Source organism: Pyrgilauda ruficollis, unplaced genomic scaffold (genome assembly GCF_017590135.1).
Source record: "Pyrgilauda ruficollis isolate IOZ18807 unplaced genomic scaffold, ASM1759013v1 scaffold101, whole genome shotgun sequence".
NCBI lineage: Eukaryota > Metazoa > Chordata > Aves > Passeriformes > Passeridae > Pyrgilauda > Pyrgilauda ruficollis.
This window is the reverse complement of record NW_024508213.1, coordinates 510,053-535,340: the sequence shown is the minus strand read 5'-3', so window position 1 is coordinate 535,340 and position 25,288 is coordinate 510,053. Positions and strand designations below refer to the sequence as shown.

General features: G+C 38.8%; 1 protein-coding gene across 2 annotated transcripts; it reads left to right on the top strand.

The window, feature by feature from the left end:
- The first annotated feature begins 948 nt into the window (after positions 1-948).
- Positions 949-24,943, top strand: ABCB10 (ATP binding cassette subfamily B member 10). Of its 2 annotated transcripts, none has more exons than XM_041468585.1 (13): positions 949-969; positions 8,888-9,088; positions 9,443-9,645; positions 11,388-11,522; positions 12,931-13,077; positions 13,836-13,971; positions 16,338-16,433; positions 18,875-19,084; positions 19,352-19,431; positions 21,139-21,319; positions 21,561-21,604; positions 23,113-23,147; positions 23,802-24,943. In XM_041468585.1, the coding sequence occupies exons 2-13, from the start codon at positions 8,926-8,928 to the stop codon at positions 24,091-24,093; spliced, it is 1,722 nt and encodes a 573-aa protein (XP_041324519.1). In that variant the 5' UTR covers positions 949-969; positions 8,888-8,925; the 3' UTR covers positions 24,094-24,943. The 2 variants fall into 2 exon arrangements, with proteins under 2 accessions (XP_041324519.1, XP_041324527.1); XM_041468593.1 differs by lacking the exon at positions 949-969 and adding an exon at positions 1,233-1,629.
- The last annotated feature ends 345 nt before the right edge of the window (positions 24,944-25,288 follow it).

Genomic DNA, 25,288 nt, shown 5'->3' with positions numbered 1-25,288 from the left:
ATACAATTTTACTTGTTTGTAGACTTGAAAGTGTGATTGTTCAAACCACTGTGGCAAACCTAGTCTCACAAACTGATGTTAACTAATTTATACAGAAGCTTGACCCAAAAATTTAAAATTAAAGTACAGGTATCTCTATACTGGGCACTCTGGTGCGGAAAACAGGACAGTCAGTTCCCTGCTCTGGCTGCTGGTACTGTGTGGCCTCAGGAAAACCAGGACTTGATTTCTTTTTCTTAAATCAGGTTTGGGGCAGGAGATTGTTCGGTAAATGGTTTGCACCTTGAGCAGTGTTATGTGTAATGTTAAGGGGTAGGAAGGGACCTTAAAGACCATCTAGTCCCAACCCCCCTGCCATAGGTAGAGACACCTCCCATTGGATCAGAGCTCCATCCCAACTGGCCTTAAACATTTCCGGGGATGGGACATCCAGAACTTCTCTGACCAACCTGTTGCAGTATCTCACCACCCTCACAGTAAAGAATTTCTTCCTAATATCTATCCTAAATTTTGTATCTTTCCATTTGAACCCATTCGTCCTTCTAATCCTGTCGGCTCTAGCCCAAGCGTGGGCACGTAAGGCCAGTTTATATTGATCTTTTAAACACCAGCCTGAGCATGGGATCAGGCACATGGTGTCTCCAAAAGGCAGCTCTCCTCTTGATGGACATTTTCCCTTGCTTGGACCGAGACCAAACCCATGGACACAGGCTGGCAAGGTCTGGCGGCCAGCCTAACATGACTGGAGACATTATGACCCATGCAGGCCTGGAAGGGAGGAACAGGGCAGGGGGCCAAGTCCCTGCTTTCTTGTCCTGGGATCGGCTGGTTCTCTGCCATCACTGGGCAGGGCGAGGCAGGCTCAAACAATCATAGACTTGTTAGGGTTGAAAGGGACCGCTGGAGATTTTCGAGTCCAACCCCATGGCAAAGCAGGGTCACCTTGAGCAGGTGACACAACACATCTAGGTGGGTTTTTAATGCCTTCAGACAGCTAAAATCCACTACCTCCTTGGACAGCCTGTTCCAGCACTCCGCCACCCTCAACGTAAAGTTATTCCTCACTTTGAGATGGAACTTCTTATGCTTTCAGTTACAGACACTGCTCCTTCGCTGTCTCACAGGACACCACTGAAAAAAGTCTGGCACCATCCTCTTGGCACCTTCCTTTGGGATATTTATACGCATTACCGACATACCCTCTGTCTTCCTCGGGCGCCATTTCAGCAGGCCCGGGCCGCCTCCCGTCCCTTCCCCGGGCCGGGCGGCGGCAGAGGGCGCTGGCCGGGGCGGCCGGGAGGAGGCCGACAGCCGCAGCCTTATCAGCGCGCCGCAGGCCGGGCCGGGCCCGCGCGGCCGCGGGTTCCCGGCCGCCGGCCCATGGGCGGCGGCGGCTCGGAGGCGCCTCCTCCTCCTCCTCCCGCCGCAAACCCGCGCGGCAGGGACCTGCGACCGCAGCAGCAGCTCGGGTGCCGCGCCGGCCGCATGGCGGGCTACGCGCCGCGCCTGCCCTGGCTGCTGCCGCTGCTGCGCCGGGCGGCGCCGCCCCCCTGGGCTCGGGCACTCCGCCGCGCTTGGAGGCTCGGAGGCTGCTGGCCCTGGCGCATCCCGAGCGCCGGAGACTGACAGGTACCGGGGCCGCCCCGGGGCTTTGCCCGAGCGGGAGGGGGCGGCGGGCGCCCCGCCCTGAGGGGCTGCCGGGGCCGGGGTGCGCGGCCGGGGTGCGCCCCCGGAGCGGACGCCGCCGGGACGAAGGAGAAGGTCGTGCTTCCCTGGAGAACCGGCCCTGCTGGCAGCATCCCAGCACAGCGCAGAGTGTTGGAGCGAGCCTTCCATACGTGTGAAAAGCTAAAAACACATTCTCTCCCCTGTTCTGACTTTGCCATCTCTTAATCTGTTGGTTTTTGAAGGGAAGGCAAAAGTTTTGGAAGTTAACAGAACTCGGTTCCGTTTGCCTCTGTACGTGTTCAGTGCTGGCTTCACAATGTACCTGCAATAAATTTGGGCCCAAGACTACATGAAATTAAGTAAAAAGGAGAACCTGATGAGTTTAATTTTTAAAAAAAATAAATTGGGATTCTCTCCCCCAAGAATTTTTTTGTTCAAAACTTTTGTAAGATGTTTTAAAATTTGTTTATATTCTAGTGCCTGTGCGGTGAAACCAAAACACTGTGGCTATATAAATTACACCCTTAACACGGATATTTTCAACATAGTATAAACAAACTTTTCTTCACATTGCTTCTCATGGGTTAATATGATAATAGCTGTTGGTGAGAAAACAATGTCAAATTATTATGTGCTTTAGGTTTTTAAAGGTATCTTTATTGGCAGACAGCATGTGCATTTTCTCATGAGTGAGAGGCCTGTAGTTCTCTGTAAAAATTTAGGTAGTTCCCATGGAATGAGTAAATGGTATTTGATAGAAGAGATGAGGTAGTTAGACATATAAAGAGGTGGTTTGTAGAATACAAAATACTTTGCACAAGATTTTGTTCACAGTGGATATTTACAGTGTTTCATTACATGTTGGTATTATATAGCCAACATAATTTGGATCCAAATGAATGTTTATAGGTTTTAGACTACCTGCTGGCTTTACAATGAAGTTTTAAAAGACTGTGGTTTTCCCATTTAAATTTAATCAAGTAAATAAATCACTTATTTTAAGGCTGGCTTTTAGGACCCAAGGCTTCTAAATAACTGAAAATTTAATTTAGTTCACTTTACTGGGCACTCGCTGCCAGCTTGTTTATCACAGGCAGGGTTATGGTATGCTTGTTTGTAATTATGTTTTGAAATAGAGAAAAGTACCCTTAGTCTGTGCAGTCTGCTGATGGTTTTACCTGAGTAATCAGCTATCACAGTCACTAAAAACCAGCTACATGCAGTTTTGTCTTTTGAGATAACAAAGTGGCCTGAATTAAAGTTTAAAAACACCCTAACACAACAATTTGATCATATCAAGTCATGAGGATGGAAAAAATATGGAAATGTAGTAACTGCTTTTCAGTGATCAGTTGGTCTTCATTCTGGGAGAGAAGTGAATTTATGTTTCATTCTTCTTTACTGATACCCTGCTTAAGGGAAAATTTGTAGTTAAGTTGTAATTAGGTGGAGAGATGGAAAATCTAACAGGGAAAATGCTTTTGGTCATTATAGAGTGCAGGGATAACAAATAGGGGTAAAATGCATTGTAGTTGATTGTAGGGAAATTACATGTACCCATTGTATCCGAAATACGTTAAAACAGTTGCATTTTGTTCCTGTTGCAGCTTGGTACTGAGAAATTAGTCCTTAAAAACCTAGTATGTCGGGGTTTGCTTCATTCAAAAAAAGGAAGGTTAATGGTTTCACTATATGAAACAATGAACCAAGGGTAAAACATTTCATTTCCTCTTCAAGGCCACATAACTGTTAAGCAAATGCTGTGAGATCTCTTCAGAGGTCTACAGGGGCTGTTCAGTTCTGCAGGAAGGCTGAGTTCTTCCAGGTTTTCTGTATTTTACAGAACAGGTGGCTTGTAACATAGGGGTGTAGCAGTACCAGTGTGGAGTGCTGTGTGCCTTTTCTGGCATTCCTCATGGCACGAGTCATGATGGTCTGTCTGCTCCTTGCAGTCGTGAGTTGAAATTCACAATCACAGAAGGTGAAGTGGTTGCCGTGAGGACAGTGGAAGAGATTGGGAGCAGAGGGTGATTTATGAGAAAGTTGAGCAAGCCTAGCTTCACCCCTCTTGGTGTGCTGGGGAAGTGGTGTCAGTGATGAGGTGCAGGTACAGAGGTGAAGGTGACCTGCTCCCCTTGTGATTGGCACCAGGGGAGAAGGTCCCATCTTGCTCTGTGCAGGGCCTCTTCGCCATCCAATGGCTCAGGAAGAAGTGGTGTGCTCTGGCCCAAACTTCCCATGCACTGGCACATTTACCCTGCACCTCTTGCAGCAGGAGCTTCTGACCCTCTGGAGGCTCCTAGGAATGAAAATAAATGTATCAAGTGTCATACAGTCCAAAAAGAAAAAAGTATCTGTGTAATATGTTCCATGACCAGTTACTTCTACAGAGGGGTAGAGCTATGAATGTATTTTAAAAGTGGCATGTGTATTAAATTTTATTGTTTGCAATTAAAGTGGTAAAAAGAAGCCCAAAAACTATGGCGGGAATTCACTCTGTTAGTGACCATAGTTTTGTGTAGTGATTAGGAGTCTGTAAATCCCGTAATACCTCCCAGATTTAACAAAGGAAAGAAGTAGTTGTAGGAATTCCTTGGCCGATCTGGTGTAGTCAGGTAAGGCAAACCTTCATCTTCGGTTAAGTTCAGTTCCTGGGGAAGAGGACAAGGCCATTGTTGGAATTATTAAATCCTGCTCTGTATGTGTGAGACCACAAAAATGCCTTTTGAAAATGATCCCTTTTATATCCTTCTGCCCCCTTGTTTCTCCCCGTGAGAATCTGTCTGTTGCACTTTATCCAAACCACACTCGAAGGAAACAATAGTTGTATTGAATTGTAAAGTTAGCACAAGGAACTCTGAAATTTTTAATCCCATAGCAAAATGTGCCCTTTCCCTCTAACAAACTTTATGTGCACCGAGTAAGAAGGTTTGTTTTGTACACATGTCTTCTTTAGAGGCATTCAAGAAATATTATCTCAGATATTTTATTTGGTAATTTTTGGCAAGTTTGTAATAACTGCTTTCCTACAGATTAAAATTTTAATTAACTTAGGAGAGCACTGCTTTATTCATAACCGAATTTTATTTTACTTTAAAATTACACCAGGTGATGTACTTTGATTTTTTTGAAAGGGAATTCTTGTGGTTTTAAAATCGTAATTCCTATATGTATATATATGTAGAGGTAACTTAGTAAGTGTTTTCTCATGTGCGGTGCACCAATAAAATATAAGCTAGGTGCTTTTTGTTGTTTCTCCCCCTAGTTTTTCTTCTGATTTTGTCAATGTTTCGTATGAAATTCACAAAAGGTCCAAGCAGCCTTGCAGCTTTGTCACAGAAAGTTTGTTTTTCTGTGTAATTGGTTGTTTATTTTAAACTGGGGGTGAACTGTTAGCGAAGCTACTTAAGTAAGACATTGCAGAAACAGTAGCTGCTTATCACTGTGATCAGTTAAGTGCTTAGACCTTCATTTTCTTGGGGAATGTTGTTGCTGCATTATTTGTGTGAACTGTGGATATAGAAGAAGTAATAGCTAGGCTGGTCTGACATAGAGACTGTCTTCTATACAGGGTAAATGTGTGAACCGTATTTTTTTTTCTGAGTACAGTAACACCATGGTTCTTAACAATGTAAGGAGGATGGTTCTAAAAAGTTCTTGCATAATAATAGATGCAGTGCAGATGTCATATATGAATTTACTTTAACACAGAAAGAGAAATACACCACTCATACCTAACCTAGAACTATACAGAACATCATTAAGTGCTCACAATGTACTCTGGAAGAAGATTTTTTCTTGTAGTAAGTATTTGCAGAGCTGACTCTTTGCAGGGTTGATATCTTTGCAGGGTTGATACCCAAAAATATTGTTGTTCAGGATCCACCAAAAGGAAATGAACTTTATTTGACCAACAAATACAAAATTTACCAGTGCATCTTTCTCCCATAAAAGAACAATGGAAGAGCCCAATCTTCTTGAATGCACATTATAATGTTGTAGGTTTTATTCAGCACTCCAAATGCCCTTGTGGAAGGCCAGTGAGTGTTCAGCTTAAAAATTTCCCACATATTAAATAAAACTGCACAGATAACTGGTAAAGGACAGACATTCATTGTTGCTGGTAGAAGGATATTCCTCACAAATCCAAAGCTTGTTTCTGACCCACCAGCCTTCCATATTTAAATGAAACCAGTACAGCACCTAAAAGATTTCAGGAAGTAATACTCATAGCTTATGGAATAGTAAAATCTAACTACTGTGACCTGTGGCTGGGTTACTGTGCCCTGCCAGATCTCATCAATACCTCATTTTTCTGTCTTTCATCCCTGATTGGCTTGGATGATCTTAATTAATCTGTGGTAAAATCCTTATGTATTTGTCTTCAAAACAGCCCCTCACGAAACAGGCTTGCAAGTATTTTGTCTTCATACACTTCCACATACTATACTAGGTGAGAAGGGTGCTCTGGTAAAAACCAGCAAAATTAGAAACATTCACTGTCTTGGTGTTGTTTTTGTGTGTAGAAAATTAATTTATGATTCTTTGGAGTCATTTAGTCTACGTTCTGAAGAGAGGTTTTTGATAGCTCTGCCTAGTTATTTCTTGTAAACGTTGTGGTTTATCAGTTGGCAACCTTGTCCTCTTAGGAAGTTGCAGGTTTGCTGTCAAGAAGCAAGCCATGTCAGCCTTAACAGAGTGTGTTGATCTTAATAGTGATAAAGGCATCACTTTTTGCAGCAATCTGGGGACAAGCAAAGTGTTTGCCTAATATTTCCAAGAGGGTCGCTCAGCTGCCGCTGCAGCCAGCTTTCCTTGTTATTGCTCCTGTTGCCACTTTGAAGTCCTGGTTTTGTAAGTTCCACTGACCTGCGTCACATTTTCTTTATTGTCATCTCAGAGCCTACCAAAAAAATTACTTAAAAAAATAAAAAGGTGTGTTTTGGGTCTTTGTTTGATGTAATTTTCTGGGTAACAGAGAAAGCCATGTGAAACAAATACTACAGAGTTTACTCTGACCTTTTTTTCTATCAGCAACAACCTTCAGTGTCACTGGAGTGTCTTCATATCTGGGTGCTGAACACATTGAACTCCTCCCTTCAGCCAGTTATCACCATGACAGCTCCTTTGAAGGAGGCGATGCAATGAGTGTTTGCTGGTTCCTATTTTTTCAACTAGTCAACATTTTAAAAGAAACAGAAAAGAGCAGCCACTTGGCAACTGTGCTGTTTTCTAGTTGGTCTGCTGGTATAATCAACATGAGAGTTTCAGTTAGGGAACCTTATTTTACATGTGATTTGTGATTAAATTAATAAAGACATGTATGTTGCTTAGTTCAGTAGTTTTCAGTTTGCTTTAGATACTAGTATTTGCTTTTCATTCAGTTAAGGCTGTTGGAAGTGAAACACGTGCTAGTTTGAATGAAGAAGAACTGAAGATAAATTCAAGCCACTAGACAGAAACATATGAGGGGTGTAGCTATACAGTCCTCTTCCTTCTGTGAATATTTATATCTGCAGTAATATGTACTGTTCCATCCATAACTGAGAAATTGTCTGGACTAATGGAGACTGAGCTGGCATGTAGTACTGTGCTGATAATCAATGCTTTTGTCCATCTCCAGCTGCCTTGGAGACCAACCAGCTTTTCCTGACAGGAAATAACCTGGGTTTTATTGGATTTTTCCCTGCTGCTTCACAGCTTGAATCACCAGTGCTGCCAGGCTGTTAATAAGGTCATTCATGTATTTTTAGCTAATAAGTAATAACCTTATGAGATGTGCCTATGGCATAGATCAATAACTTTGCACCAGAAAGTTCTTCACTTTCTCCTCTGGTTTCTTATAGTTTCTATAGCTTCAAGTTAAAGATCCAAATTCTGTATCTTTCACACACTTGCTGGCTGGACTGTAACACAAGGGAAAGATAGCAAATAAATCTTGACTAAGAAGCACAGGCTGCAGCTATGCATTTTTTGTTCTCTCAGTTCTTCCTTTTAAATACACAGCTGTATTTACACCTCAAGTACAAACTGAAACAAAGCTTTCCATGTGTGTGTGAAGGTGGTAAGAGCCATCAAACCACCTGTGTCAGGTGTTAGAAATGCAGCTTGCAGCAGTGTGCAGTAGGGAGGCTGGCTTCTGTCTTCGTTGTAGAAGTGATACAAGAAGCTCAGTAGAATGGATCTAAACTTCCGGACTTTCAGCATAGTATATTTTTTTGTCTTCAAAGACATTATTTGCTAGTAGTTTTGCAGCAATCCTATGAATGGTTGCTGTAAATGTATGGTTGGTTCTTGGAAAATGATGCTAGGTAAATGTCATTGTTTGTTGTGGTTTTTATATCAAGTTTGTTCAGTTTTCAATTGAGATGTGTTTTCTTCTAGCTCTCAGCCTTCCAAGCTTGGCATGCCTTTTTAGAATTAAACTTTGTTCTTGGCTTGAGAAATTTCTTTGTAGTTTTAAGTTCAACAGGCTAAGTTTTGGTCCAGTGTAATTTTCATACTTTGTGATACACCTTCAAAAAGCTATACAGGCTGTTCCATGGGTGATCCTGCACCTGGAATTCAAGAGCTCTGCTCATCAGCAAATGTACTTCTAATTAAGACTTACGTTATTTTTCTTTTAGACCAACAATAGTAAAGAGTAAAACAAAATGAATGTTTATAAAATTTAAAATAAAAATTCTAAAAATTATCACTTAAGAGGAAATCAAATTTGGGGGTTATTTTAGTTTCTGCTTTGTTTGGGTTTTTTTTCCCAATAAAATTGCATAGTTCTCAGATCTTTACTTCAATCCATTGTTACCTCAAAAACAGACAACTGGAAGCTTCCATACAGTGACAAGCACAAATAATAGAACTCAAACCAAACAGGAGTTGGAGGATTGTGTGTGAGAATTTGGTAACTGTCAATGTTCTCTAAGGGTGACACCTGTGAAAAGTTAACCTTTTTGGATTGTGCTGTTGAAGACTAGACAAGAGAAGCGATTCCAGAACTGTGATTGTATACAGAGGCTTTTCAGAGTCTTAAAATGTGCCTTGCCTAAGTTAATTTATACAGTGGCTTAAAATATCCCTTTCACTGGGTGTATAAGACTGCTGATTATATCAATTGGCACTTGCAAGCTTAATAGAAGTTTCAAGTGACAAATCATTTAATTTGTACTATTAACGATCTTGAAAGTTCAGAATAACTTTCCTTTTTCTTGTTGATTTGCAGCTGCTGTTGGCTTTCTGGCAGTTTCCAGTGTCATTACCATGTCAGCTCCTTTCTTTATGGGGAAAGTTATTGACATTATTTATACAAATCCCAGTGAGGATTTCACTGACAGCCTGACCAGCCTGTGTGCCTTGCTGAGTGGAATCTTTTTATGTGGTGCTGCTGCTAATGCTACACGTGTCTACCTCATGCAGACTGCAGGTAAAAACAGAAGCAAAAGTGGTACTGAGAGTCATCTTGTTTTTTGCAGAGTCAGGATATCTAATGATCTTAAACAAATTCTTGGCCATGGCCAAGAGATGATTTTGGAATTGGTACTTTTTTTTAACCAGAGCAAAGCTAAACTAATAGTGTAAAGATAAGTGTGCTGGAATGATTGCTCATTTTTATTTGCTGTTAGGTGAGATCTTAAAGATCTCATCTAACACATCTTACCAGACTCTATATTCCCTGTAATGTGCCTTGTTTGATACTGTGCAATCCTGTGATTTTTATATTGTTGGTGTCTGTGTAAAGTCTCTTGTGTCATGCTTGACTGACTTATGTTTTTGACAGGACAAAGAATTGTGAAACGTTTGAGAGCAACCATGTTCTCCTCTATTGTGAAGCAAGAAACGGCTTTCTTTGACAAGACCAGAACAGGAGAGCTGATAAACCGCTTATCTTCAGATACTGCCCTTTTGGGCCGCTCAGTGACTGAAAACCTTTCAGACGGACTCAGGGCAGGAGCACAAGCATCTGTGGGGGTTGGAATGATGGTATGGTGGTCTCTTACTTGCTTGACACTACTTGTAGTTTCACCTTTGTTTCAGTTCTATTAGGTGAGTGTGAATCAGACCAGTAACAATCGTGTGCTCCTGGGTACAAGTGTATTTCACTGATTACCTACAACAGATGCAGAGATTATTGCAGTAGGTGATGTGCCTGTAGCCAGCCACTAGATGTTTACTCAAGCAAAATTTGGAGGATGATGGATTGACATTAACTACTGTCTCTACCCAAAGTTATCAAGCAAAATGTAGTAGGCAAATTGCTGAATTTCGTTCTTACTGAAAATACTAAAATCAGTGATAACATTCCTATGGTTGCAGGTAAAAAACGGTGTGAAGGGCCTGATAGAAAATCATTTAAGTTGGTTGATTCTGGTTAAGCAAAGGCAGCACTGCATATCTAATTAATGCCAAGAATTTTTACAAGTATTAGTCTTTCCGCTTTAGTGTGTCAGTAAAGAATAGTTTATCTAGGAATCTTATTAATGGAGGCTTCATTGCAGGGCATAAGTTAATATTCCTCGGTGATCAGTTGGATTATATAAACATCTGACTTCTCTTGAGGGTTTTTTTTTTGGGGGTTTTTTTTTGGGTTTTTTTGGGGGTTTTTTGGTGTTTTTTTGTTTTGGTTTTGGTTTTTGTTTGTTTTTTTTTTTTTTTTTTTTTTTTTTTTTTTTTTTTTGTTGTTGTTGTTGTTGCCTTAATTTTTTATGCTCATGCATTGGTGTGGTAATTTCTGCTGTCTACTTGGAGTTAAAAACAGACAGCAAATAGTCTCCTCATAAAATAAGCATCCAATATTGTCATTATCAGAAACTGTTAAGAGTTTCCACTATGAAACTTTAAAGCTTTAATATTTTGTCACTGATAAGAATTGCTGATAACAATGGCTTTCTGTGCTCTCTTACAAAGGGACTCTATGGCTTTATCTTACGATAGATAAAATGAGATAACTTTATATAATGCATTCTGCTCCAAAGTACTGCCGTAAGACAGTTGTAAGAGGAGGACTATGAAAGCTTGCCAAGGAAAGGAAGAAGATATTATTATTAAATAATTATAAAGCCTATCAATTATGTTGATTTTGAATGTTTCTGGAGATTTTTGTTATCAATAGAGAAAGCAAGCTGAAATTAAAATACATTAGATCTAATGTCAGTAAATCTCATGAAGAGAACCTCATTAGGTTCATTACAAACAATGATCATTACAAGCGACAAGTTTTGCAGCAATAAATTAAATACCCTGTTCCACCCATTCGTGGGTGCTAGGGAGTACTGGTGACTCTATCTGTTTGTTCCTCAGTTACCCAGAAGTACTGTATGATATTTCTCTACTCAGAGCTTCTGTATTACACCACCTATTTAATAGTTGTGAAAGCACTTTAGAAACAGTGTAATAGCTTATGTCTTTCGGTATCCCCAAGAGATTTCCTGGTAGGCCTGCTTACTGGCAGGTTAAGGTGCTTGACTAAGACCACACAGAGAACCAGTGAGAAAGCTAGAAATTAAATCCAGACAGCTTTGTTTATAGTCCTTTGTTCTAACTTCCCAAATGCTGTGGAAGAATGGGTATTTTTTCTGGAAAAAAATTAAAACATGGTAAATGAAAGCATGGCAGCACTAAATCCCTACTAGTTTTAGAAAAGTAGCAAGCGAAGTTGCACTTCAGTACTCCAGGGATTATTTTTAATCTGAATGCTAAACTCTGACAATACCTTTTTCTTCTAGTTTTTTGTTTCCCCTAGCCTTGCTGCGTTTGTTCTGAGTGTTGTGCCACCCTTGGCTGTTCTGGCTGTGATTTATGGCAGATACTTGCGAAAGCTTACTAAAATTACTCAAGATTCTCTTGCAGAAGCAACACAGGTAACATTTCCAGTTAACTTTAAAGTTGCTTTAATGTATTTAGGTTAATATCTCTAAAGTTACAGATCTTCTGAAGACAACTGTACTGTTAGTTCTGACACTGTAGTTTTGCACCTGAGTAGTATAACAGGTAAATGTCAGTAACACTTATTCAATGATCACAAAACCAACCATGCTTCCTTTGTCAATAGCAATATAACACAGAGATACTAGGCCTTGAGAATTTGGAAATGTAAGAAATTATATATTTCTTACATTACATAAAGCTTAGGCTTTAGCTTTGGGAGGAAAAAAAAAATCAGCCCATGAAGTCCTGTGGAAGTTGGTACCTGGATTTGGAAACCACTTTTCTTGGATTACGGTTTTGAGCTTGAAGCTATCAGGAGCATACTAGATGAATGCTTCCTCTGCTAGCAAGTCCATCTCTGAAATGCATCCCTGATGCTTGACCTTACTGTCAGCTCTTAAATGTTTATGGGGCCTGTTTCCTAAACATTTTCCTCAAAAGCTTAGCGTGGGAAGACATTATTATAAAGCATAGAAATATAATTAGGAAAGCTGTAGTTGAAATAGTCACACTTGTCAGCTGTGATAAACTTGAGATGTCCTTTGTAGGACTGTGTAAAAGGAAGATTAGCCCTCTTCTTTTTGTCTTCCTCAGACTGTGTTGGTGGGAAACTCGTGCCTTTGTAAACCAGGTGTGGGACTTCATATGAACAAGCAATTTTTGTGTTCCATTCAAATTTTCAGGTTGAATGGGAGATGAAAGAAGGAGAATTATTTTTTTGTATCATGCTTTTACTTACAAAAGGGGAACTTGTTTTTTCTAAGACCATCACAATGTCCATTAACAACTTAGTGTAATTGGTTACAACTGAGGTATTTTAGAATTAATACTTTGCTGTTTAGAAGTTAAAATACTGAGTTGAAATGAGACATTAGTAGTTGGGCTAAATTAATTCCCAGCATTGCTTTGATCAAATGAGTGGAATTGTTTTAGGAAATAGCTGCAGTCTTTTTTGCATGACTTAGTATGGAACAGAATATTCTTTTTTTTTTTTCCCTTCCTGCATGGTTATTGAATACTGTGAATAGTAGCTTCCCTATGGGTGTTGTTTACACCGAATTTTTTAACCCTGCTTTTATATTTTTCTGTCCCTGCTAGCACTTAAGACAATCTTGAGGTTTTTTTTTAAACTGCCTGGGCATACAGTTTGCTTTTAACTTAATAGAATTTTAAAAAATGGGGTTTGGGGTGGGGAGAGGAAGCCATGAGAAATTTTGCAGTGCTATCCCAGGATATGTAGATTAGTGAAGTGATATTGGTTTATCTTTCAGATCTTCTGTAATGTGAGCATTTCAAATTGTGTGTCTCTGTGGATCTGTTTTGTGCTTTGCTTCAATCCAGTTAGCTGAAGAGCGTATTGGAAACATCAGAACCGTTCGAGCTTTTGGGCAAGAAGTGGCTGAAATGGAGAAGTACACAAATAAAGTTGATTATGTGCTACAGCTGGCTAAAAAAGAGGCACTAGCTCGGGCAGGCTTCTTCGGAGCAGTAAGTATGTTTAATGAAAGTAAGCCAACCATGTTATGCAAAGTGTCAATTATTTTAAAACTCCTGACGATACTTAAAAATGTGCAAGTAAATTATTGAGAATAAATTGAACATATATAGCGTATAAAACTGTGGGACGACTGGACTTAAATGAGTCTAAATTGCTGTGAAACTGCATCTCAAGATAAAACAGTATGATAAAGTCACTTTATGCCTCAATTTCTGTACCATGCCCCATAGCAGGGGACTACTTATCTGAGGCCACACCTTCTCTTCAAGGAATTAAACCAGTGGAAACCTTCCCCTACCCTTCGCATTTAGAGGTTTGGCTCCCCAGTGAGAGGAGCATCAATCATAGGAAGATGGGGAGTGCACATGTAGGGGAGGGAGGCTTGGATTTTTCCATAACTGTTTGTCTAATTGAATTCTAAAACTGGAACCTAACTGCAGACTATCAATTCTTCCTTGGTAATGATGGTTGAGAATAATGTTTAGTGCTCCTTTCCACGTGGGGAAAAAAAAGCCAAAAAGGAGTTGCTTGCTTTTTGAACACTTGTTGGATAGCACAGTGCCATGGATGTCTAGCTGGCTGTTGGCTGGCTTTACATTAGAATTGTTGAATCTACCTCAGTCCTCCAAAGGTCTAGATACCTAGAATGTGAGAGTTCTTTTCATTACAAGGAATGTTCTGAAACAACATTTTAGAGGATGAAATTTAAGATGTATGTGACAAAGTCTGCCTTTTCCTTTTTCCTTAGACTGGCCTTTCTGGAAACTTAATTGTCCTCTCAGTGTTATACAAAGGTGGATTACTAATGGGCAGTGCCTACATGACAGTTGGTGAACTCTCATCTTTCCTAATGTATGCTTTCTGGGTTGGCATAAGCATTGGAGGTATGGAACGGGAAATTAGATTTTCTTCACTTCAAAGCATTACAGTCATTATAGGGGTGGGAGGGAAGAAGCTTTTAAAAAATCTGACTTTCTTAAAAAGTCTTCCAAATTAACTTCTCAAGAAATTATTTTTTTTTCTGAAGAGTTAATGAAAATAATAATCTGTAACTTAATATAAACCTTATTTTTCCCCAAAAGAAAGGTAGTTTTTTTTCAATGTGTGCATGTGACAGTATATATTACTTTAATTTTCTTAAGGTCTAAATTAAGATACTTGCTATATTATGTAAAGCAATAAAATATTTGGGTCTATGTTAAGCATACTTTATTTAGAAAGGCATGTAACATTTAGCTGTAATTCAGTATAGAGTGTCCTCAACTGGAAGAGTAAACAAAGTGCCAGCAGAATACTGCACTCGGTGCTAGCCTTCTGGTTTTCCTTACTCACTGACTCCTCCCAGAAGCCCACACTCTGTAATCTACTGACCCAGCAACAAGCTGTTCATCTTTTTGTCAGAGCTGTCTTCCTGGCTGCATACAGGCAAAAATGAAGATAAGTTGCTCAGAAGCTCTACAATTTACTGGAAGTATTCTTCTTTAAAATGAGCCTGTTAATTCTGATAGACTAGGAGGGCAATGCAGCTTTTTCTTTTTTAGGCCTGGTATCATGGGAAGCACAAATTTTGCACTTGTGCTTGAGGGCAAAATTTAACAAACCTGCTTCCTTGTATATCAAAATTCCAGTGGCACCCATTCCAACTACCAGCCCCCTTTCTTCTATGCTTAAATCATTGGTCAATGGAGAAATACCTGGCACTTTGAAAACATGGGACAAGCTGATGTTAAATAAATGAAGATTAGAAGCACTGCTAAAAATATCATTAAATTAACTTTCATTTGCTATAAAAACATATTTTTAAATTCTAGGTCAGATTATTGTAGAATGTAGTTCTGCACAGAGCTCATTCTCATGGGGACTCTGAAGCAGAGGTGTCTTGCCACAAGAGGCCTGCTTTCCTAGATGCCTACAAGGCATATAAATCTTCCAAGTGCTAAGTCTGCTCTGTATATGTCATCAGTACACATGGGAGTTGATGCAACAACTGTGAAGTTCACTGCATAATCTGTGACTTTGCCCCTCTTTGTTGTAAGTTTGCTGTGTTTTCTTCCAAACACAGTACATGGGTTATGAAAAATATAAATGTTTTCTAATTTGTATTTGCTGTCCATATTATATAATGTTTTGTTTATGAGTAGTTGTGGATTTGCAAACTTCAGTGTTTGAGTTTGAAGTTGCTCTGTGAGGCTTATGCCCTTCCCCTGACATGCCCTGCTCTAGGATGTGATTCTTTGGCTCTTTTTTCCAAGTAGATAGCTTCTCACCATGGCTAGTGTTGCAAACTTTCAGATAGTCCTCAGCAGCAGCATGATGAAACACCCTGCCTACACTTACAGACTTGTGACCTTGAGCTGAGCTTCTTGCTCTGCAAAAATAAACCAGTAAATCCATTATATATATATTTAGATATACATATTTTTAAATGCACCTTTGTTTTTCTGCCCTCCTGAAATAACTCTTAAGCATTTTACAGGAATTCAAAGATCATTAAATCGGTGTCTTTCTTCTTAAAGGCACACAAAAATTTAAGAAATTGGACATCTTATATCGATGTATTACTCCATTTTTAGTTCTATGTTAGTTTCTGTGTTTATGTCAGCTGGAAAGCCCTTCAGCCAAGCTACTTTCAAGATGATTCACACATCTGCTAAGAGCTGGGACCCAGTACTATGTACAGGCCTCGTCCTTAGCTTTTGCTTTCTCCAGTATTTTTTGAAGTATTCTGGCATGGGAGACACATTTCTTTCTATTGTCCACTCTCCACACATCTTCTCAATCATCACTATAGCCTTAGGTTTTGTGCCCTCTCTCTGCTGTGGCTGACTCAGCCAGGCTCCCCTGTATTAGTGTAAACTTGTCTGACAAAGAAGAGCATTCAGAATGCTCTGTTCTACTGAAAGTTCTGGGAATATAACTGGTTGAATGCAAAGCCATTTTCCTAAAGCTGGATGCTGTTCTTTCTGACAAGTGAATGACAAAGGACATACATAAGCTGAAGTGTATTAATATTTTCTTTTCTTCATAGTGATTTGTTTTAGAGATATAAATAAGAATGGTGAATAAGGGTTATTGGCAGCTCTCAAATGAGACTGGATAGAATTTAACATGTTTAACAGTTTGTTGGAATAAAAGATCCTCTACACATCTGATCCTTCAATGCTGCTGCTGCAAAGTATAACACTAATTTTATCTCTTCTGTGTCTTCCATTGCATATGGATGCATAATACTGTTCTGCTTTTTATTTAGGCCTAAGTTCCTTTTATTCTGAGCTAATGAAAGGACTAGGTGCTGGTGGACGTCTCTGGGAACTTATTGAAAGGAAGCCCCAACTTCCATTTAATGGTACGTTCTTGGTTTGTTACCGTTTAAAGGTTGATTTTGTCTTATGGGTCAGCAATACCTTAGAAGGATGTGTGTAACACTTAAAGGTAGTACTGACTTACATAATTTTCAAAGAAACTAAATATATCATAATCCTTCTGACTTTACCTAAGTATGAAACAGATGATGAAAAATTACTTTAATAAAAATTTTAGAAGCCAAAAGTTTAGCTTAATTAATTACTTTTGGTTTAATTATTTTTATTTATTTAATTCAGAATATGATTTTAAATCATATTACTTTCTAATTTATGTGACTGAGAACATGGTCATTTCTAGATTTTTGGAATTTCTTGTTGATGTCATCACTACTTCCTGCTTTAGAGTGAAAAGAGTGGAAAGAAGAAAAAGGAGAGGAGGGAGGAGCTCTTTGAGATGGCTGTATCTCATATTTCCAATGAATGGTTTACTGTGCTCGTCTCTAATGGCTAAGAAATGATCAGAGAAGCTTTCAAAACCGGGTGGTTTTCATTAAGTGTATTGCAAGCTTAAACACTTCATACTGATCCAGTGAAAATCAGCCCGTAGTACGACATGTTGATATAAATTCTCCCTTGCAAACACACAGTTTGAGGCCTTTCAGCAACACATACTAAACTGAATTTTTGGGTTGTTTTGACATAGGAATCAGGGACTGGGGAATAAAAGGAAGTAAAGGGTAGGGCTGATAGGGGGACTTCTGCTTCTTGGAATAGTATGGATGTGCAGCTACAGCAGGTGTTGTTTTTGGAGTGATTTGTACCTTTCTCCTTGCACTAATACTACCCACATTTCTTCTTTATTTGAGGGGGCAAGATTTTATTTTTGCAGAACTCTGGTTGTTGCTGGTGACAGCAGATATCTTGGGAACAAATAATAATGTCTTTTTTCTTGTGTCTAGAATCCAAACAAGAGACAAGTACATAGCTTTTAGATATTTTTACAGTGATATATAGAGGAAGGACTTGTGGTAGCAGACTTCCTATATTGCAGTAGATTCAGTGTTTCAGGCCATGGATAGAATGTGCAGTAACTGGATCTGAGACTTAAGATAAGTGATTACTTGCTACTGTGGTAATAATAAGGATTATGCTGCTAACACAGGATTTAGCAAACACATTTCTTTTCTGAAAAGGAGGTTTACAGGCTATTGTGGAAACATTACAGTGTGTGTGTCCATCAGTTAAAGTCAAGGAAGCAATCTGGAATTGTATGCTTTTGCCTTTTCCATTCCAATGCGACTATCATTAAACTGAAAGCCTGGAGAAGAAATGGGAACCTGGAAAAAAAAGAGCAGAACTAGTGAAATCTTGATTACTGCTGATGGGTGTCTTTTTGTTTCCTATCCACAGTTACTGTTTAACCAAACATTGGCATGTGCTACCCCGTGCTGTGGCAGGTTGGGAGTTACTTGGTGCTGCATCTGAAAAGAATTAAGAGTTTGAGCTGTGCTTCTCCAGCACAAACAAACATGACTAGGGTATTGCTCTAGTACTGCCAGTTTTTACGAAGTTGGTGGGAACTTCATCTTTTGAGAATGCAGCCCCACTGTCCATTAATTTGCTTTTTATGGATATATGTCACTGGGTTTTAACAGGGCTTGAAGAAATTTTGTTTCTTTGTCTTAACTGTTTATCAGCTTTTTCTAGTAATGATATTAATTGACTTGTTTAAGTCAATTGCTGTCTTCCAGAAATAAACTGGTTTTATTTAACTTTGGTAGTTGTTAATTCATGGTGGTTTCATTGATGGAAAATTTCACAAAGAGAAATTTTCATTTCAGTGAACTGTTGCCCAAGAGTTAGGCCTCTGATTGGTATTTGAATTTATTAAATATGCTTTCCACTGAAAGGAGAAAATAAAACTAAAAAATGTCTGTTAGTGCAACAAACCTAGCAGCAGTTTTATTCCAGTGACAGGAACTGCTCTTGTTCAGAGGAGGGTGCTTCAGGTGACTTTTGTGGCTCAGTGAAAGGGCAATAAATGATTTGCAATGTTTATCTTTTTGTGTTCTGCGCCAACAGGACTTTGGCCTTCACCAATGCCTTTTTATTTCATTGCTCCTAATTGACAAAGCTTTAATTGTTTATAGTATGTTGACTAATTCAGATAATTCTATGAGAAGTGATTGTTGTTAGTGTTCAGGTATTAGCAAGATGCAAATCCTCCCTCTTGCTGTAGGTAGCCTATAGGTTCCATGCTGGTGAGCAACCTGAAATTGCATTCAGGAATGATTGGCATACCACACTGATTCACTCATGGCTGAAATATAACCACTGTGGTCCTGAATTGTGGCTTGCAGTTATCCATAGATTGAATGTGGAGATAGATACTTCCATTGAGTGTCTGTAAAGCAAGTTCTAGGAGGGCTGAGCTAATTTTTGTTTCTGTTCACATTTCTGTATTTTATTCTTTGTTATATAGAGGGAATCACATTAGGCAAAGACGTATTCAGAGGTGCTTTGGAATTCAAAGATGTTGAATTTGCCTATCCAACACGTCCAGAAGTATCAATTTTCAAAGATTTCAGCCTTTCCATTCCAGCTGGCTCTGTTATGGCTCTCGTTGGCCCAAGTGGTACAGGGAAATCAACAATTGTATCCCTTCTGCTGCGTCTGTATGATCCTATCTCAGGTATGGTTTGTGTGTTGCTCTGTTTGTTTGCAACAATTAATGCTTTGCATCTCAGATAAACCTTATAAACAGTTGGGGTTCCTGTGCTTGAGGTCCATGTCTCCTTCTGGGGTGCATGGTTACCTTGTGGTGGTGCCTGCATAGCTTTGCATTTCTGATCCCCCAGTACAGTGTGTGATTCCCCAGGGGTTGTCGTTCTCAGCTGTTCCTTCAGACTCTTTTCAGTATGTGTCAAACACACTTGACTTCACTGTTTCCTAACTTAAGGTACTATCACCGTTGATGGCTTTGATATCCGTCAGTTAAATCCACTGTGGTTCAGGACAAAGATTGGAACAGTAAGTCAGGTAAGGAAGAAAAAAAATCCAAGTGGATGAAATAATTTTGTGATCAAGTAGCTTTTCCTCACTTTTCTTCTTTTTGAAAAGACATAATCTTGCTTCTCAGTGAAATCCCTCCATCTCTCCATAACTGCTGTTGCACATGCTTTGTTCTAAAAATAAGTATTTAGAGCTAGTTCCAGTATTCTATAGTCTGTTTTTACAGACTAATCACAGAGATCCAAAATGTTAGTTTACAAGAAAAGTGTGCAGTGGAGAGTGGAAGGTAAATTGTGTAGGTATAACCAACCTAATGCTTGCTATAATTTGTTGAAGAAAGTAGCAAAAATCTTCACATTTTTGTATTGATAAAAGTCACACAATCATATTTTACACAGCCATTTAAAAAACTGACCTTCTGTGCTCTGAGTAGTTTCCAGGAAACCATAATCTCCATTAGGAAAGCATGAAAATACAGCACAGTTAGCACTTACTTACTTTTATAGTGCCACCTTCCTAGCAACCTCCAGACTCTGGAAGTCAATGGTGTCTTAAAAATAAGCTATTTCATCAATTAACATGTTCATTCCCTCATCTCCCCAGATTAACTGTTAGGCTGATGTTGTGGTTAAAAGCATAAGAGTAACTGAGTATTTGTTGCATTTCAAAGCAACTTCTTTATGTAATAATGCCACCAAAAGCTTTTGTGCAAAAATTACTTTCTTGTTGGCACATTAGCATTTTTCTTTTTGAAAGAATCTATTCAATTTAAATTACCAGTAGGAGGTCAATACTGGTATTCAAAGAGCATGACTCTACTTTTTAAACAGAGCTCGCTTACCTTGTTTCAGACATTTTCCCATTGTACATCACTTGTCCTACCTCACAGTTCTCTGTTGCAAGCTTGAATACAAATTAAATGCACATAATGCCATAAAATCTGTGTAGACATTAAGAAAAGAATCATCATTGTTGCAAATCATAGAATAGTTTGGGCTGGAAGGGACCTTTAAATGTCATGTAATCCAATCCCCCTGCATTGAGGAGGGACATCTTCAACTAGATGTGGTTGCTCAGAGCCCCATCCTTGAATGAGCCTGACTTAGAATGTTTCCAAGGATGGGGCACCCACCACCTCTCTGGGAAACCTCTTCCAGTGTTTCACCACCTGCATTGTAAAAAAGGCTTCCTTATATCTAATATAAACCGACCCTCCTTTAGTTTAAAACCATCACCTCTTGTCCTGTGACAACAGGCCCTACTAAAAAGTCTGTTTCCATCTTTCTTAGAGTCCCCCTTTAAGTCCTGAAACACCACCATCAGGTCCCTCTGGAGCCTTTTCTTCTCCGAACAGCCCCATCTCTCTCAGCCTTCCCTCACAGGACAGGTGCTCCATCCCTTCCGTTATGATATGTGGCAAAGTACAAAGGAAGGGCTTTTGATGTTTGAATGTATAGCTCTTCCTGAACTCTTCCAAAAATATTAGGAATTGAGAGTTATGTTTTTTCAGTTAAAAAAAGCAACTTAATTTTTAATTGGTTTTCACTGTCCATTTTGGTATTAGGGGAGGAGGTTTTTATTAGTCTTTTATTCAATTAACTCTTGCTTGCATATTATTTTTATGTATATTGTAAGTGGGGTCTTGTAAGTGGGATTTATGTTACCTGACGTACTAGATAACACATGCACACAATTACAGATCTACCATATTAGTTATGTGTTTGCATTTGTCAGGAACCAATTCTCTTCTCCTGTTCTATTGCTGAAAATATTGCCTATGGTGCAGAGGATCCTTCTACTGTGACAGCAGAGGAGATTCTGAAAGTTGCTGAAATAGCTAATGCTGCTAGTTTTATCAGAGATTTTCCAAAAGGGTTCGACACTGTAGTTGGAGAAAAAGGAATTTTGCTTTCAGGTACATCTTTATGTTGCTTATTTTAAAAATCTTGATGCTATTGAGTGATGTAAAAATTCCATCATTTTTTGTTGCCACTTTTTTCTCCAAGCTGTAGCCTGCCGTAAGTATTAAGAGAATCTACCCCTCACCTCCATTCCCCACTAAAGTACATGGATCAAATTCTGCTCAGCCCAGGCATTCAGTTAAAATTACCTGACACCTGTTTTCCTATTTCAATTTACTGACTATTTTTCCCCAGGTGGACAGAAGCAACGAATTGCAATTGCTCGAGCTCTGCTCAAGGTAAGCCAGCACCCAAACAACTATTTAACTACTTCTTGGGGGGAGGCAGGAAGGATTAACAAGGAGGAGGTATTTCAATGGGAGAGGTAGGAAAATATTTTAAAAAGGGAAAACTGTATCTTTTATGTTAATGAAGTTTGAAAGGGCTGAGTGACTTAAGTAATGACAACTTAATGTCTATGCTTCTCCCTATATTTTAGCCATGTTTTTGATAGTTTTTGCCAAGACTGCTGTAAAATCATTGTAAAATGGCCCATTTCCATAAGATGAGGTCAAGAACGGAGGAAGACTTTAAGAATGTGGTGCTATTAAACACATATATGACATGTCTCTGTTCAGATCTCTATCAGTCATAGGTTAATTTTTCTGGGTTGCAGTTTACTAGGACTTCAGATGCCTTGTCTTAGCTTTGAGGGGAGGTGGCCTGGATTTGGAACAAGGTGATATTTCAGGCACAGTGTATTGTCATGTTTTTCTTTGAAGATTGGTGTGGGTCTGGCTTCAGGGTAGGCTCTGTGCTGCACAAATTTGAGGGGGCTTCTGAGGATCAGAACGGAGAGTTTGGTTCAGGGACAGCCACAGGGCCTTGCAAGGAGGCAGTTTGGTGCTGATGCTCAGCTGGAAGTTTTGATCCTTGCTGGGCACAGTTTACATTCATGTTAAGCCACACAGGTGTCTGTAGCATCCTGGCATGCCCAGTTCTGCTAGATTAATAGGAATTTCATTATACCTGTTCTCTTTTACCACAACTGCTGAAAAGCTGATTGTATTTCAAGCCATGCATTTTATACGGTTCATGGGACTAAAGACTTAATTTTGTGGAAGTAAAAAGGTTGCAAAAAATAAATGAGTAGTTGATATACTGGAATATCTGGGGGTGCAGTGGAGTCCTGTCTGTCCCAGTTAAAGATTAAAGCTTTTACTCTCAACTTTATCATGGAAGTTTGGTTATTTTCTGTAATTGAGTTGTGAATTCTTCTAAGGGATTTGAGTGCTGGCAATTTAATTTTTTTTTATTATCTAACTGTGAGAAGTTCTTAAATGCTAGTTCTTAAGTACTATGACTTTTACCTGTGAGTGAAGTACTGCTTGCTGGCAGGGCTTTGTTACTTTCCGTTACTAAAACAGTTTTATATAGCAGAGTGACTGCAAGCAGAGGGTAGCTGAGCCTCTGTGAAAGAGCCACATAAGAATGTAGAACTTTTGACCACAGTGCTGCCAAGAATACCTTAAAAGTCATCTCCCCTCTTTAGTTTGTATCTTTCAAATGGTTATCCGGGAATAGTATTCTGCTTTTTTAGTTTGGAAAATTTGAAAATGCAGGAGTCTTATTTCAGTTTTGTCCTCTTAGCATTTCGATATCTTAAAAGTAATGCTTTGAATGACACTTTTGATGAAGTAGGTATTCTTACTTGGAGTTTTAAGCTATATGAATCCTATTCTCTATTGACATAAATATTCAGATCTTGTTTAATTGTTATTGTAACCAATTTTACTTTATTTTTCAGAATCCTAAAATTCTTCTGTTAGATGAAGCAACAAGGTAAGAAGAAAAAAAAATAGAAACTTAGAAAATATGTACCTGTAAAACTCAGATTTGGGAACTGTTCTCTCTTCTCTTCTCTTCTCTTCTCTTCTCTTCTCTTCTCTTCTCTTCTCTCTTTTTCTCTTTTTTGTCGTTATATGTTATCTCGCCCCTTATTGCACTCTAGTCACAAAAAAGAATGTGCCTTCTAGAATGTGTGACTTGTTTAGGAAGCCTATAATAAAAGCTGTTTCTGCAAAGCAGAAAGGATGCCTGGTACATTGTGATTTTTCATGGTATTACATTCATAACATGTAACAGGATTTTGAAACATCTACTTAAGGCTTTTTTGGATCTTTAGTTTAAACTTAGATCCTAGTGTAAAAGAAATAGGATTCTTGTGCAATGTAACTGATTTTTTCCACTGGCTTAATTTGATGTTATTTCTCAATGCTTATTTTTGCATATGAGAATATGTCATGCCTATGACTTGGAAATGAGAACTGAGCATGCTTGTGCTCATTAAACTTTCCTGCAGTTTCAGTGGTTCATCTTCACCACAAATAGAGAGAGTTTGCTGTTTTGGCAAAAGAAACCACATGCATACAAAACCAACCTGCCTTACAATAACAAATATCCTCCTCTCTCCCATCCCCACCCATTTGTTACTAGTGCTTTGGATGCTGAAAATGAGTATCTAGTGCAAGAAGCTCTGGACCGGCTGATGGAAGGGAGGACAGTCCTAATTATTGCTCATCGTCTGTCTACTATTCAAAATGCTGATTTCGTTGCAGTCCTTGGCCAGGGTAAAATTCTTGAATGTGGGAAACATGAGGAACTACTTGCAAATCCAAATGGACTTTTCAGGAAACTAATGCAGAAACAAGCTTTTCTTCAGAATAATGATACTTTTGCATTAGATTTACAATCCAGAGAAAAGGATATATTAAAAGAAAATGTATGAGACAATGTATGAATAATTACAAACTTCAAAGACTATAACTTATGTTTCAGTTATGTAAATGTTATATTTTTCCAAAATGTACAAAATATTCTTTTAAAACTTAAATGTGTTTAAACTTTTTATTGAATGCTTTTTAGTAACTATTGTAACTTTTAAAAATACCTGTCACACTGAGATAATTTCAGGGCATAGATTTTTCTGCTTGTGTTACTTTGAAACTGTCTAGAATCTTGTTTGCTATAATGCACTGTATGAAGATGTGCTCCATTCTCAAGTAAGTTCAGTATTTTAAAGGTAATTAAATTACAGTCTTATCATTTTCATATCATTGTCTCTCTCCAAGGAACTTTCATGTTTTGTGCTTGTCATAAAATGCTGGAAATCAGAAATGCATGATACTAACACACTCTGGAAGTTCTGTCTGACTTCCCCTGCACTGTCCTTCCAGTTACTGTTTGTTCTGAAATGTGATTATGTGTTCTGAACTTGACTATGATCTCCATCTACAGTTCCTGTAGAGAATTACATATTAAAACACATTGTAGAGAGTATGAAAGCACAAGCTGGGAGAAAGTTCTTTAATAAAGCAAGCAACCCAATGGAAAAAAAGGCAACCAAACAAAAAAACTGACTTTACAAAAGGACAAAGGAAGTGTCTTACTATATGAAGTCACATAGGAAAATCTAAAATTTGCATGCATTTTCTTCCCGTTTCTGTTTTCCCATTTCTGTAGTTTCACTTCCTTTCTAAGATGACATCTGAAAGAACATGCCCTCCCATATATGTTTTTGTCCTTTTTAAAGGCATATGTAAGTTTTGTGTTGTTAATTAAAATTTCAGTGATAGAAATCATGAGTTTTGCCTAACTACTTTATTAAAAACAACTAGTAAACAACCGTCTCAAGGACAACTAGTAAAGTAGCAGCATTACATTAATTTGAATAACTGCAGGGGGATATGTTTGGCAGTGAAGAGTTTGCCTCATGTTTCTGATTGAAGAGTCTCTTTCAATAGAATCTCTGGAGATGCAAAACCCACAAGGACATTTTACAAAGCTAGAAACTTCCCCGGTCACATTAACACTCATCCATGCTAGAAAATTTGTTGCTGGAAGACCTTATTAGCAATAGCTGAAATAACCTAGTGCTGGGCAAACTTAAAATGTTAGTGCCATTAATGGCACATTGTGGAATA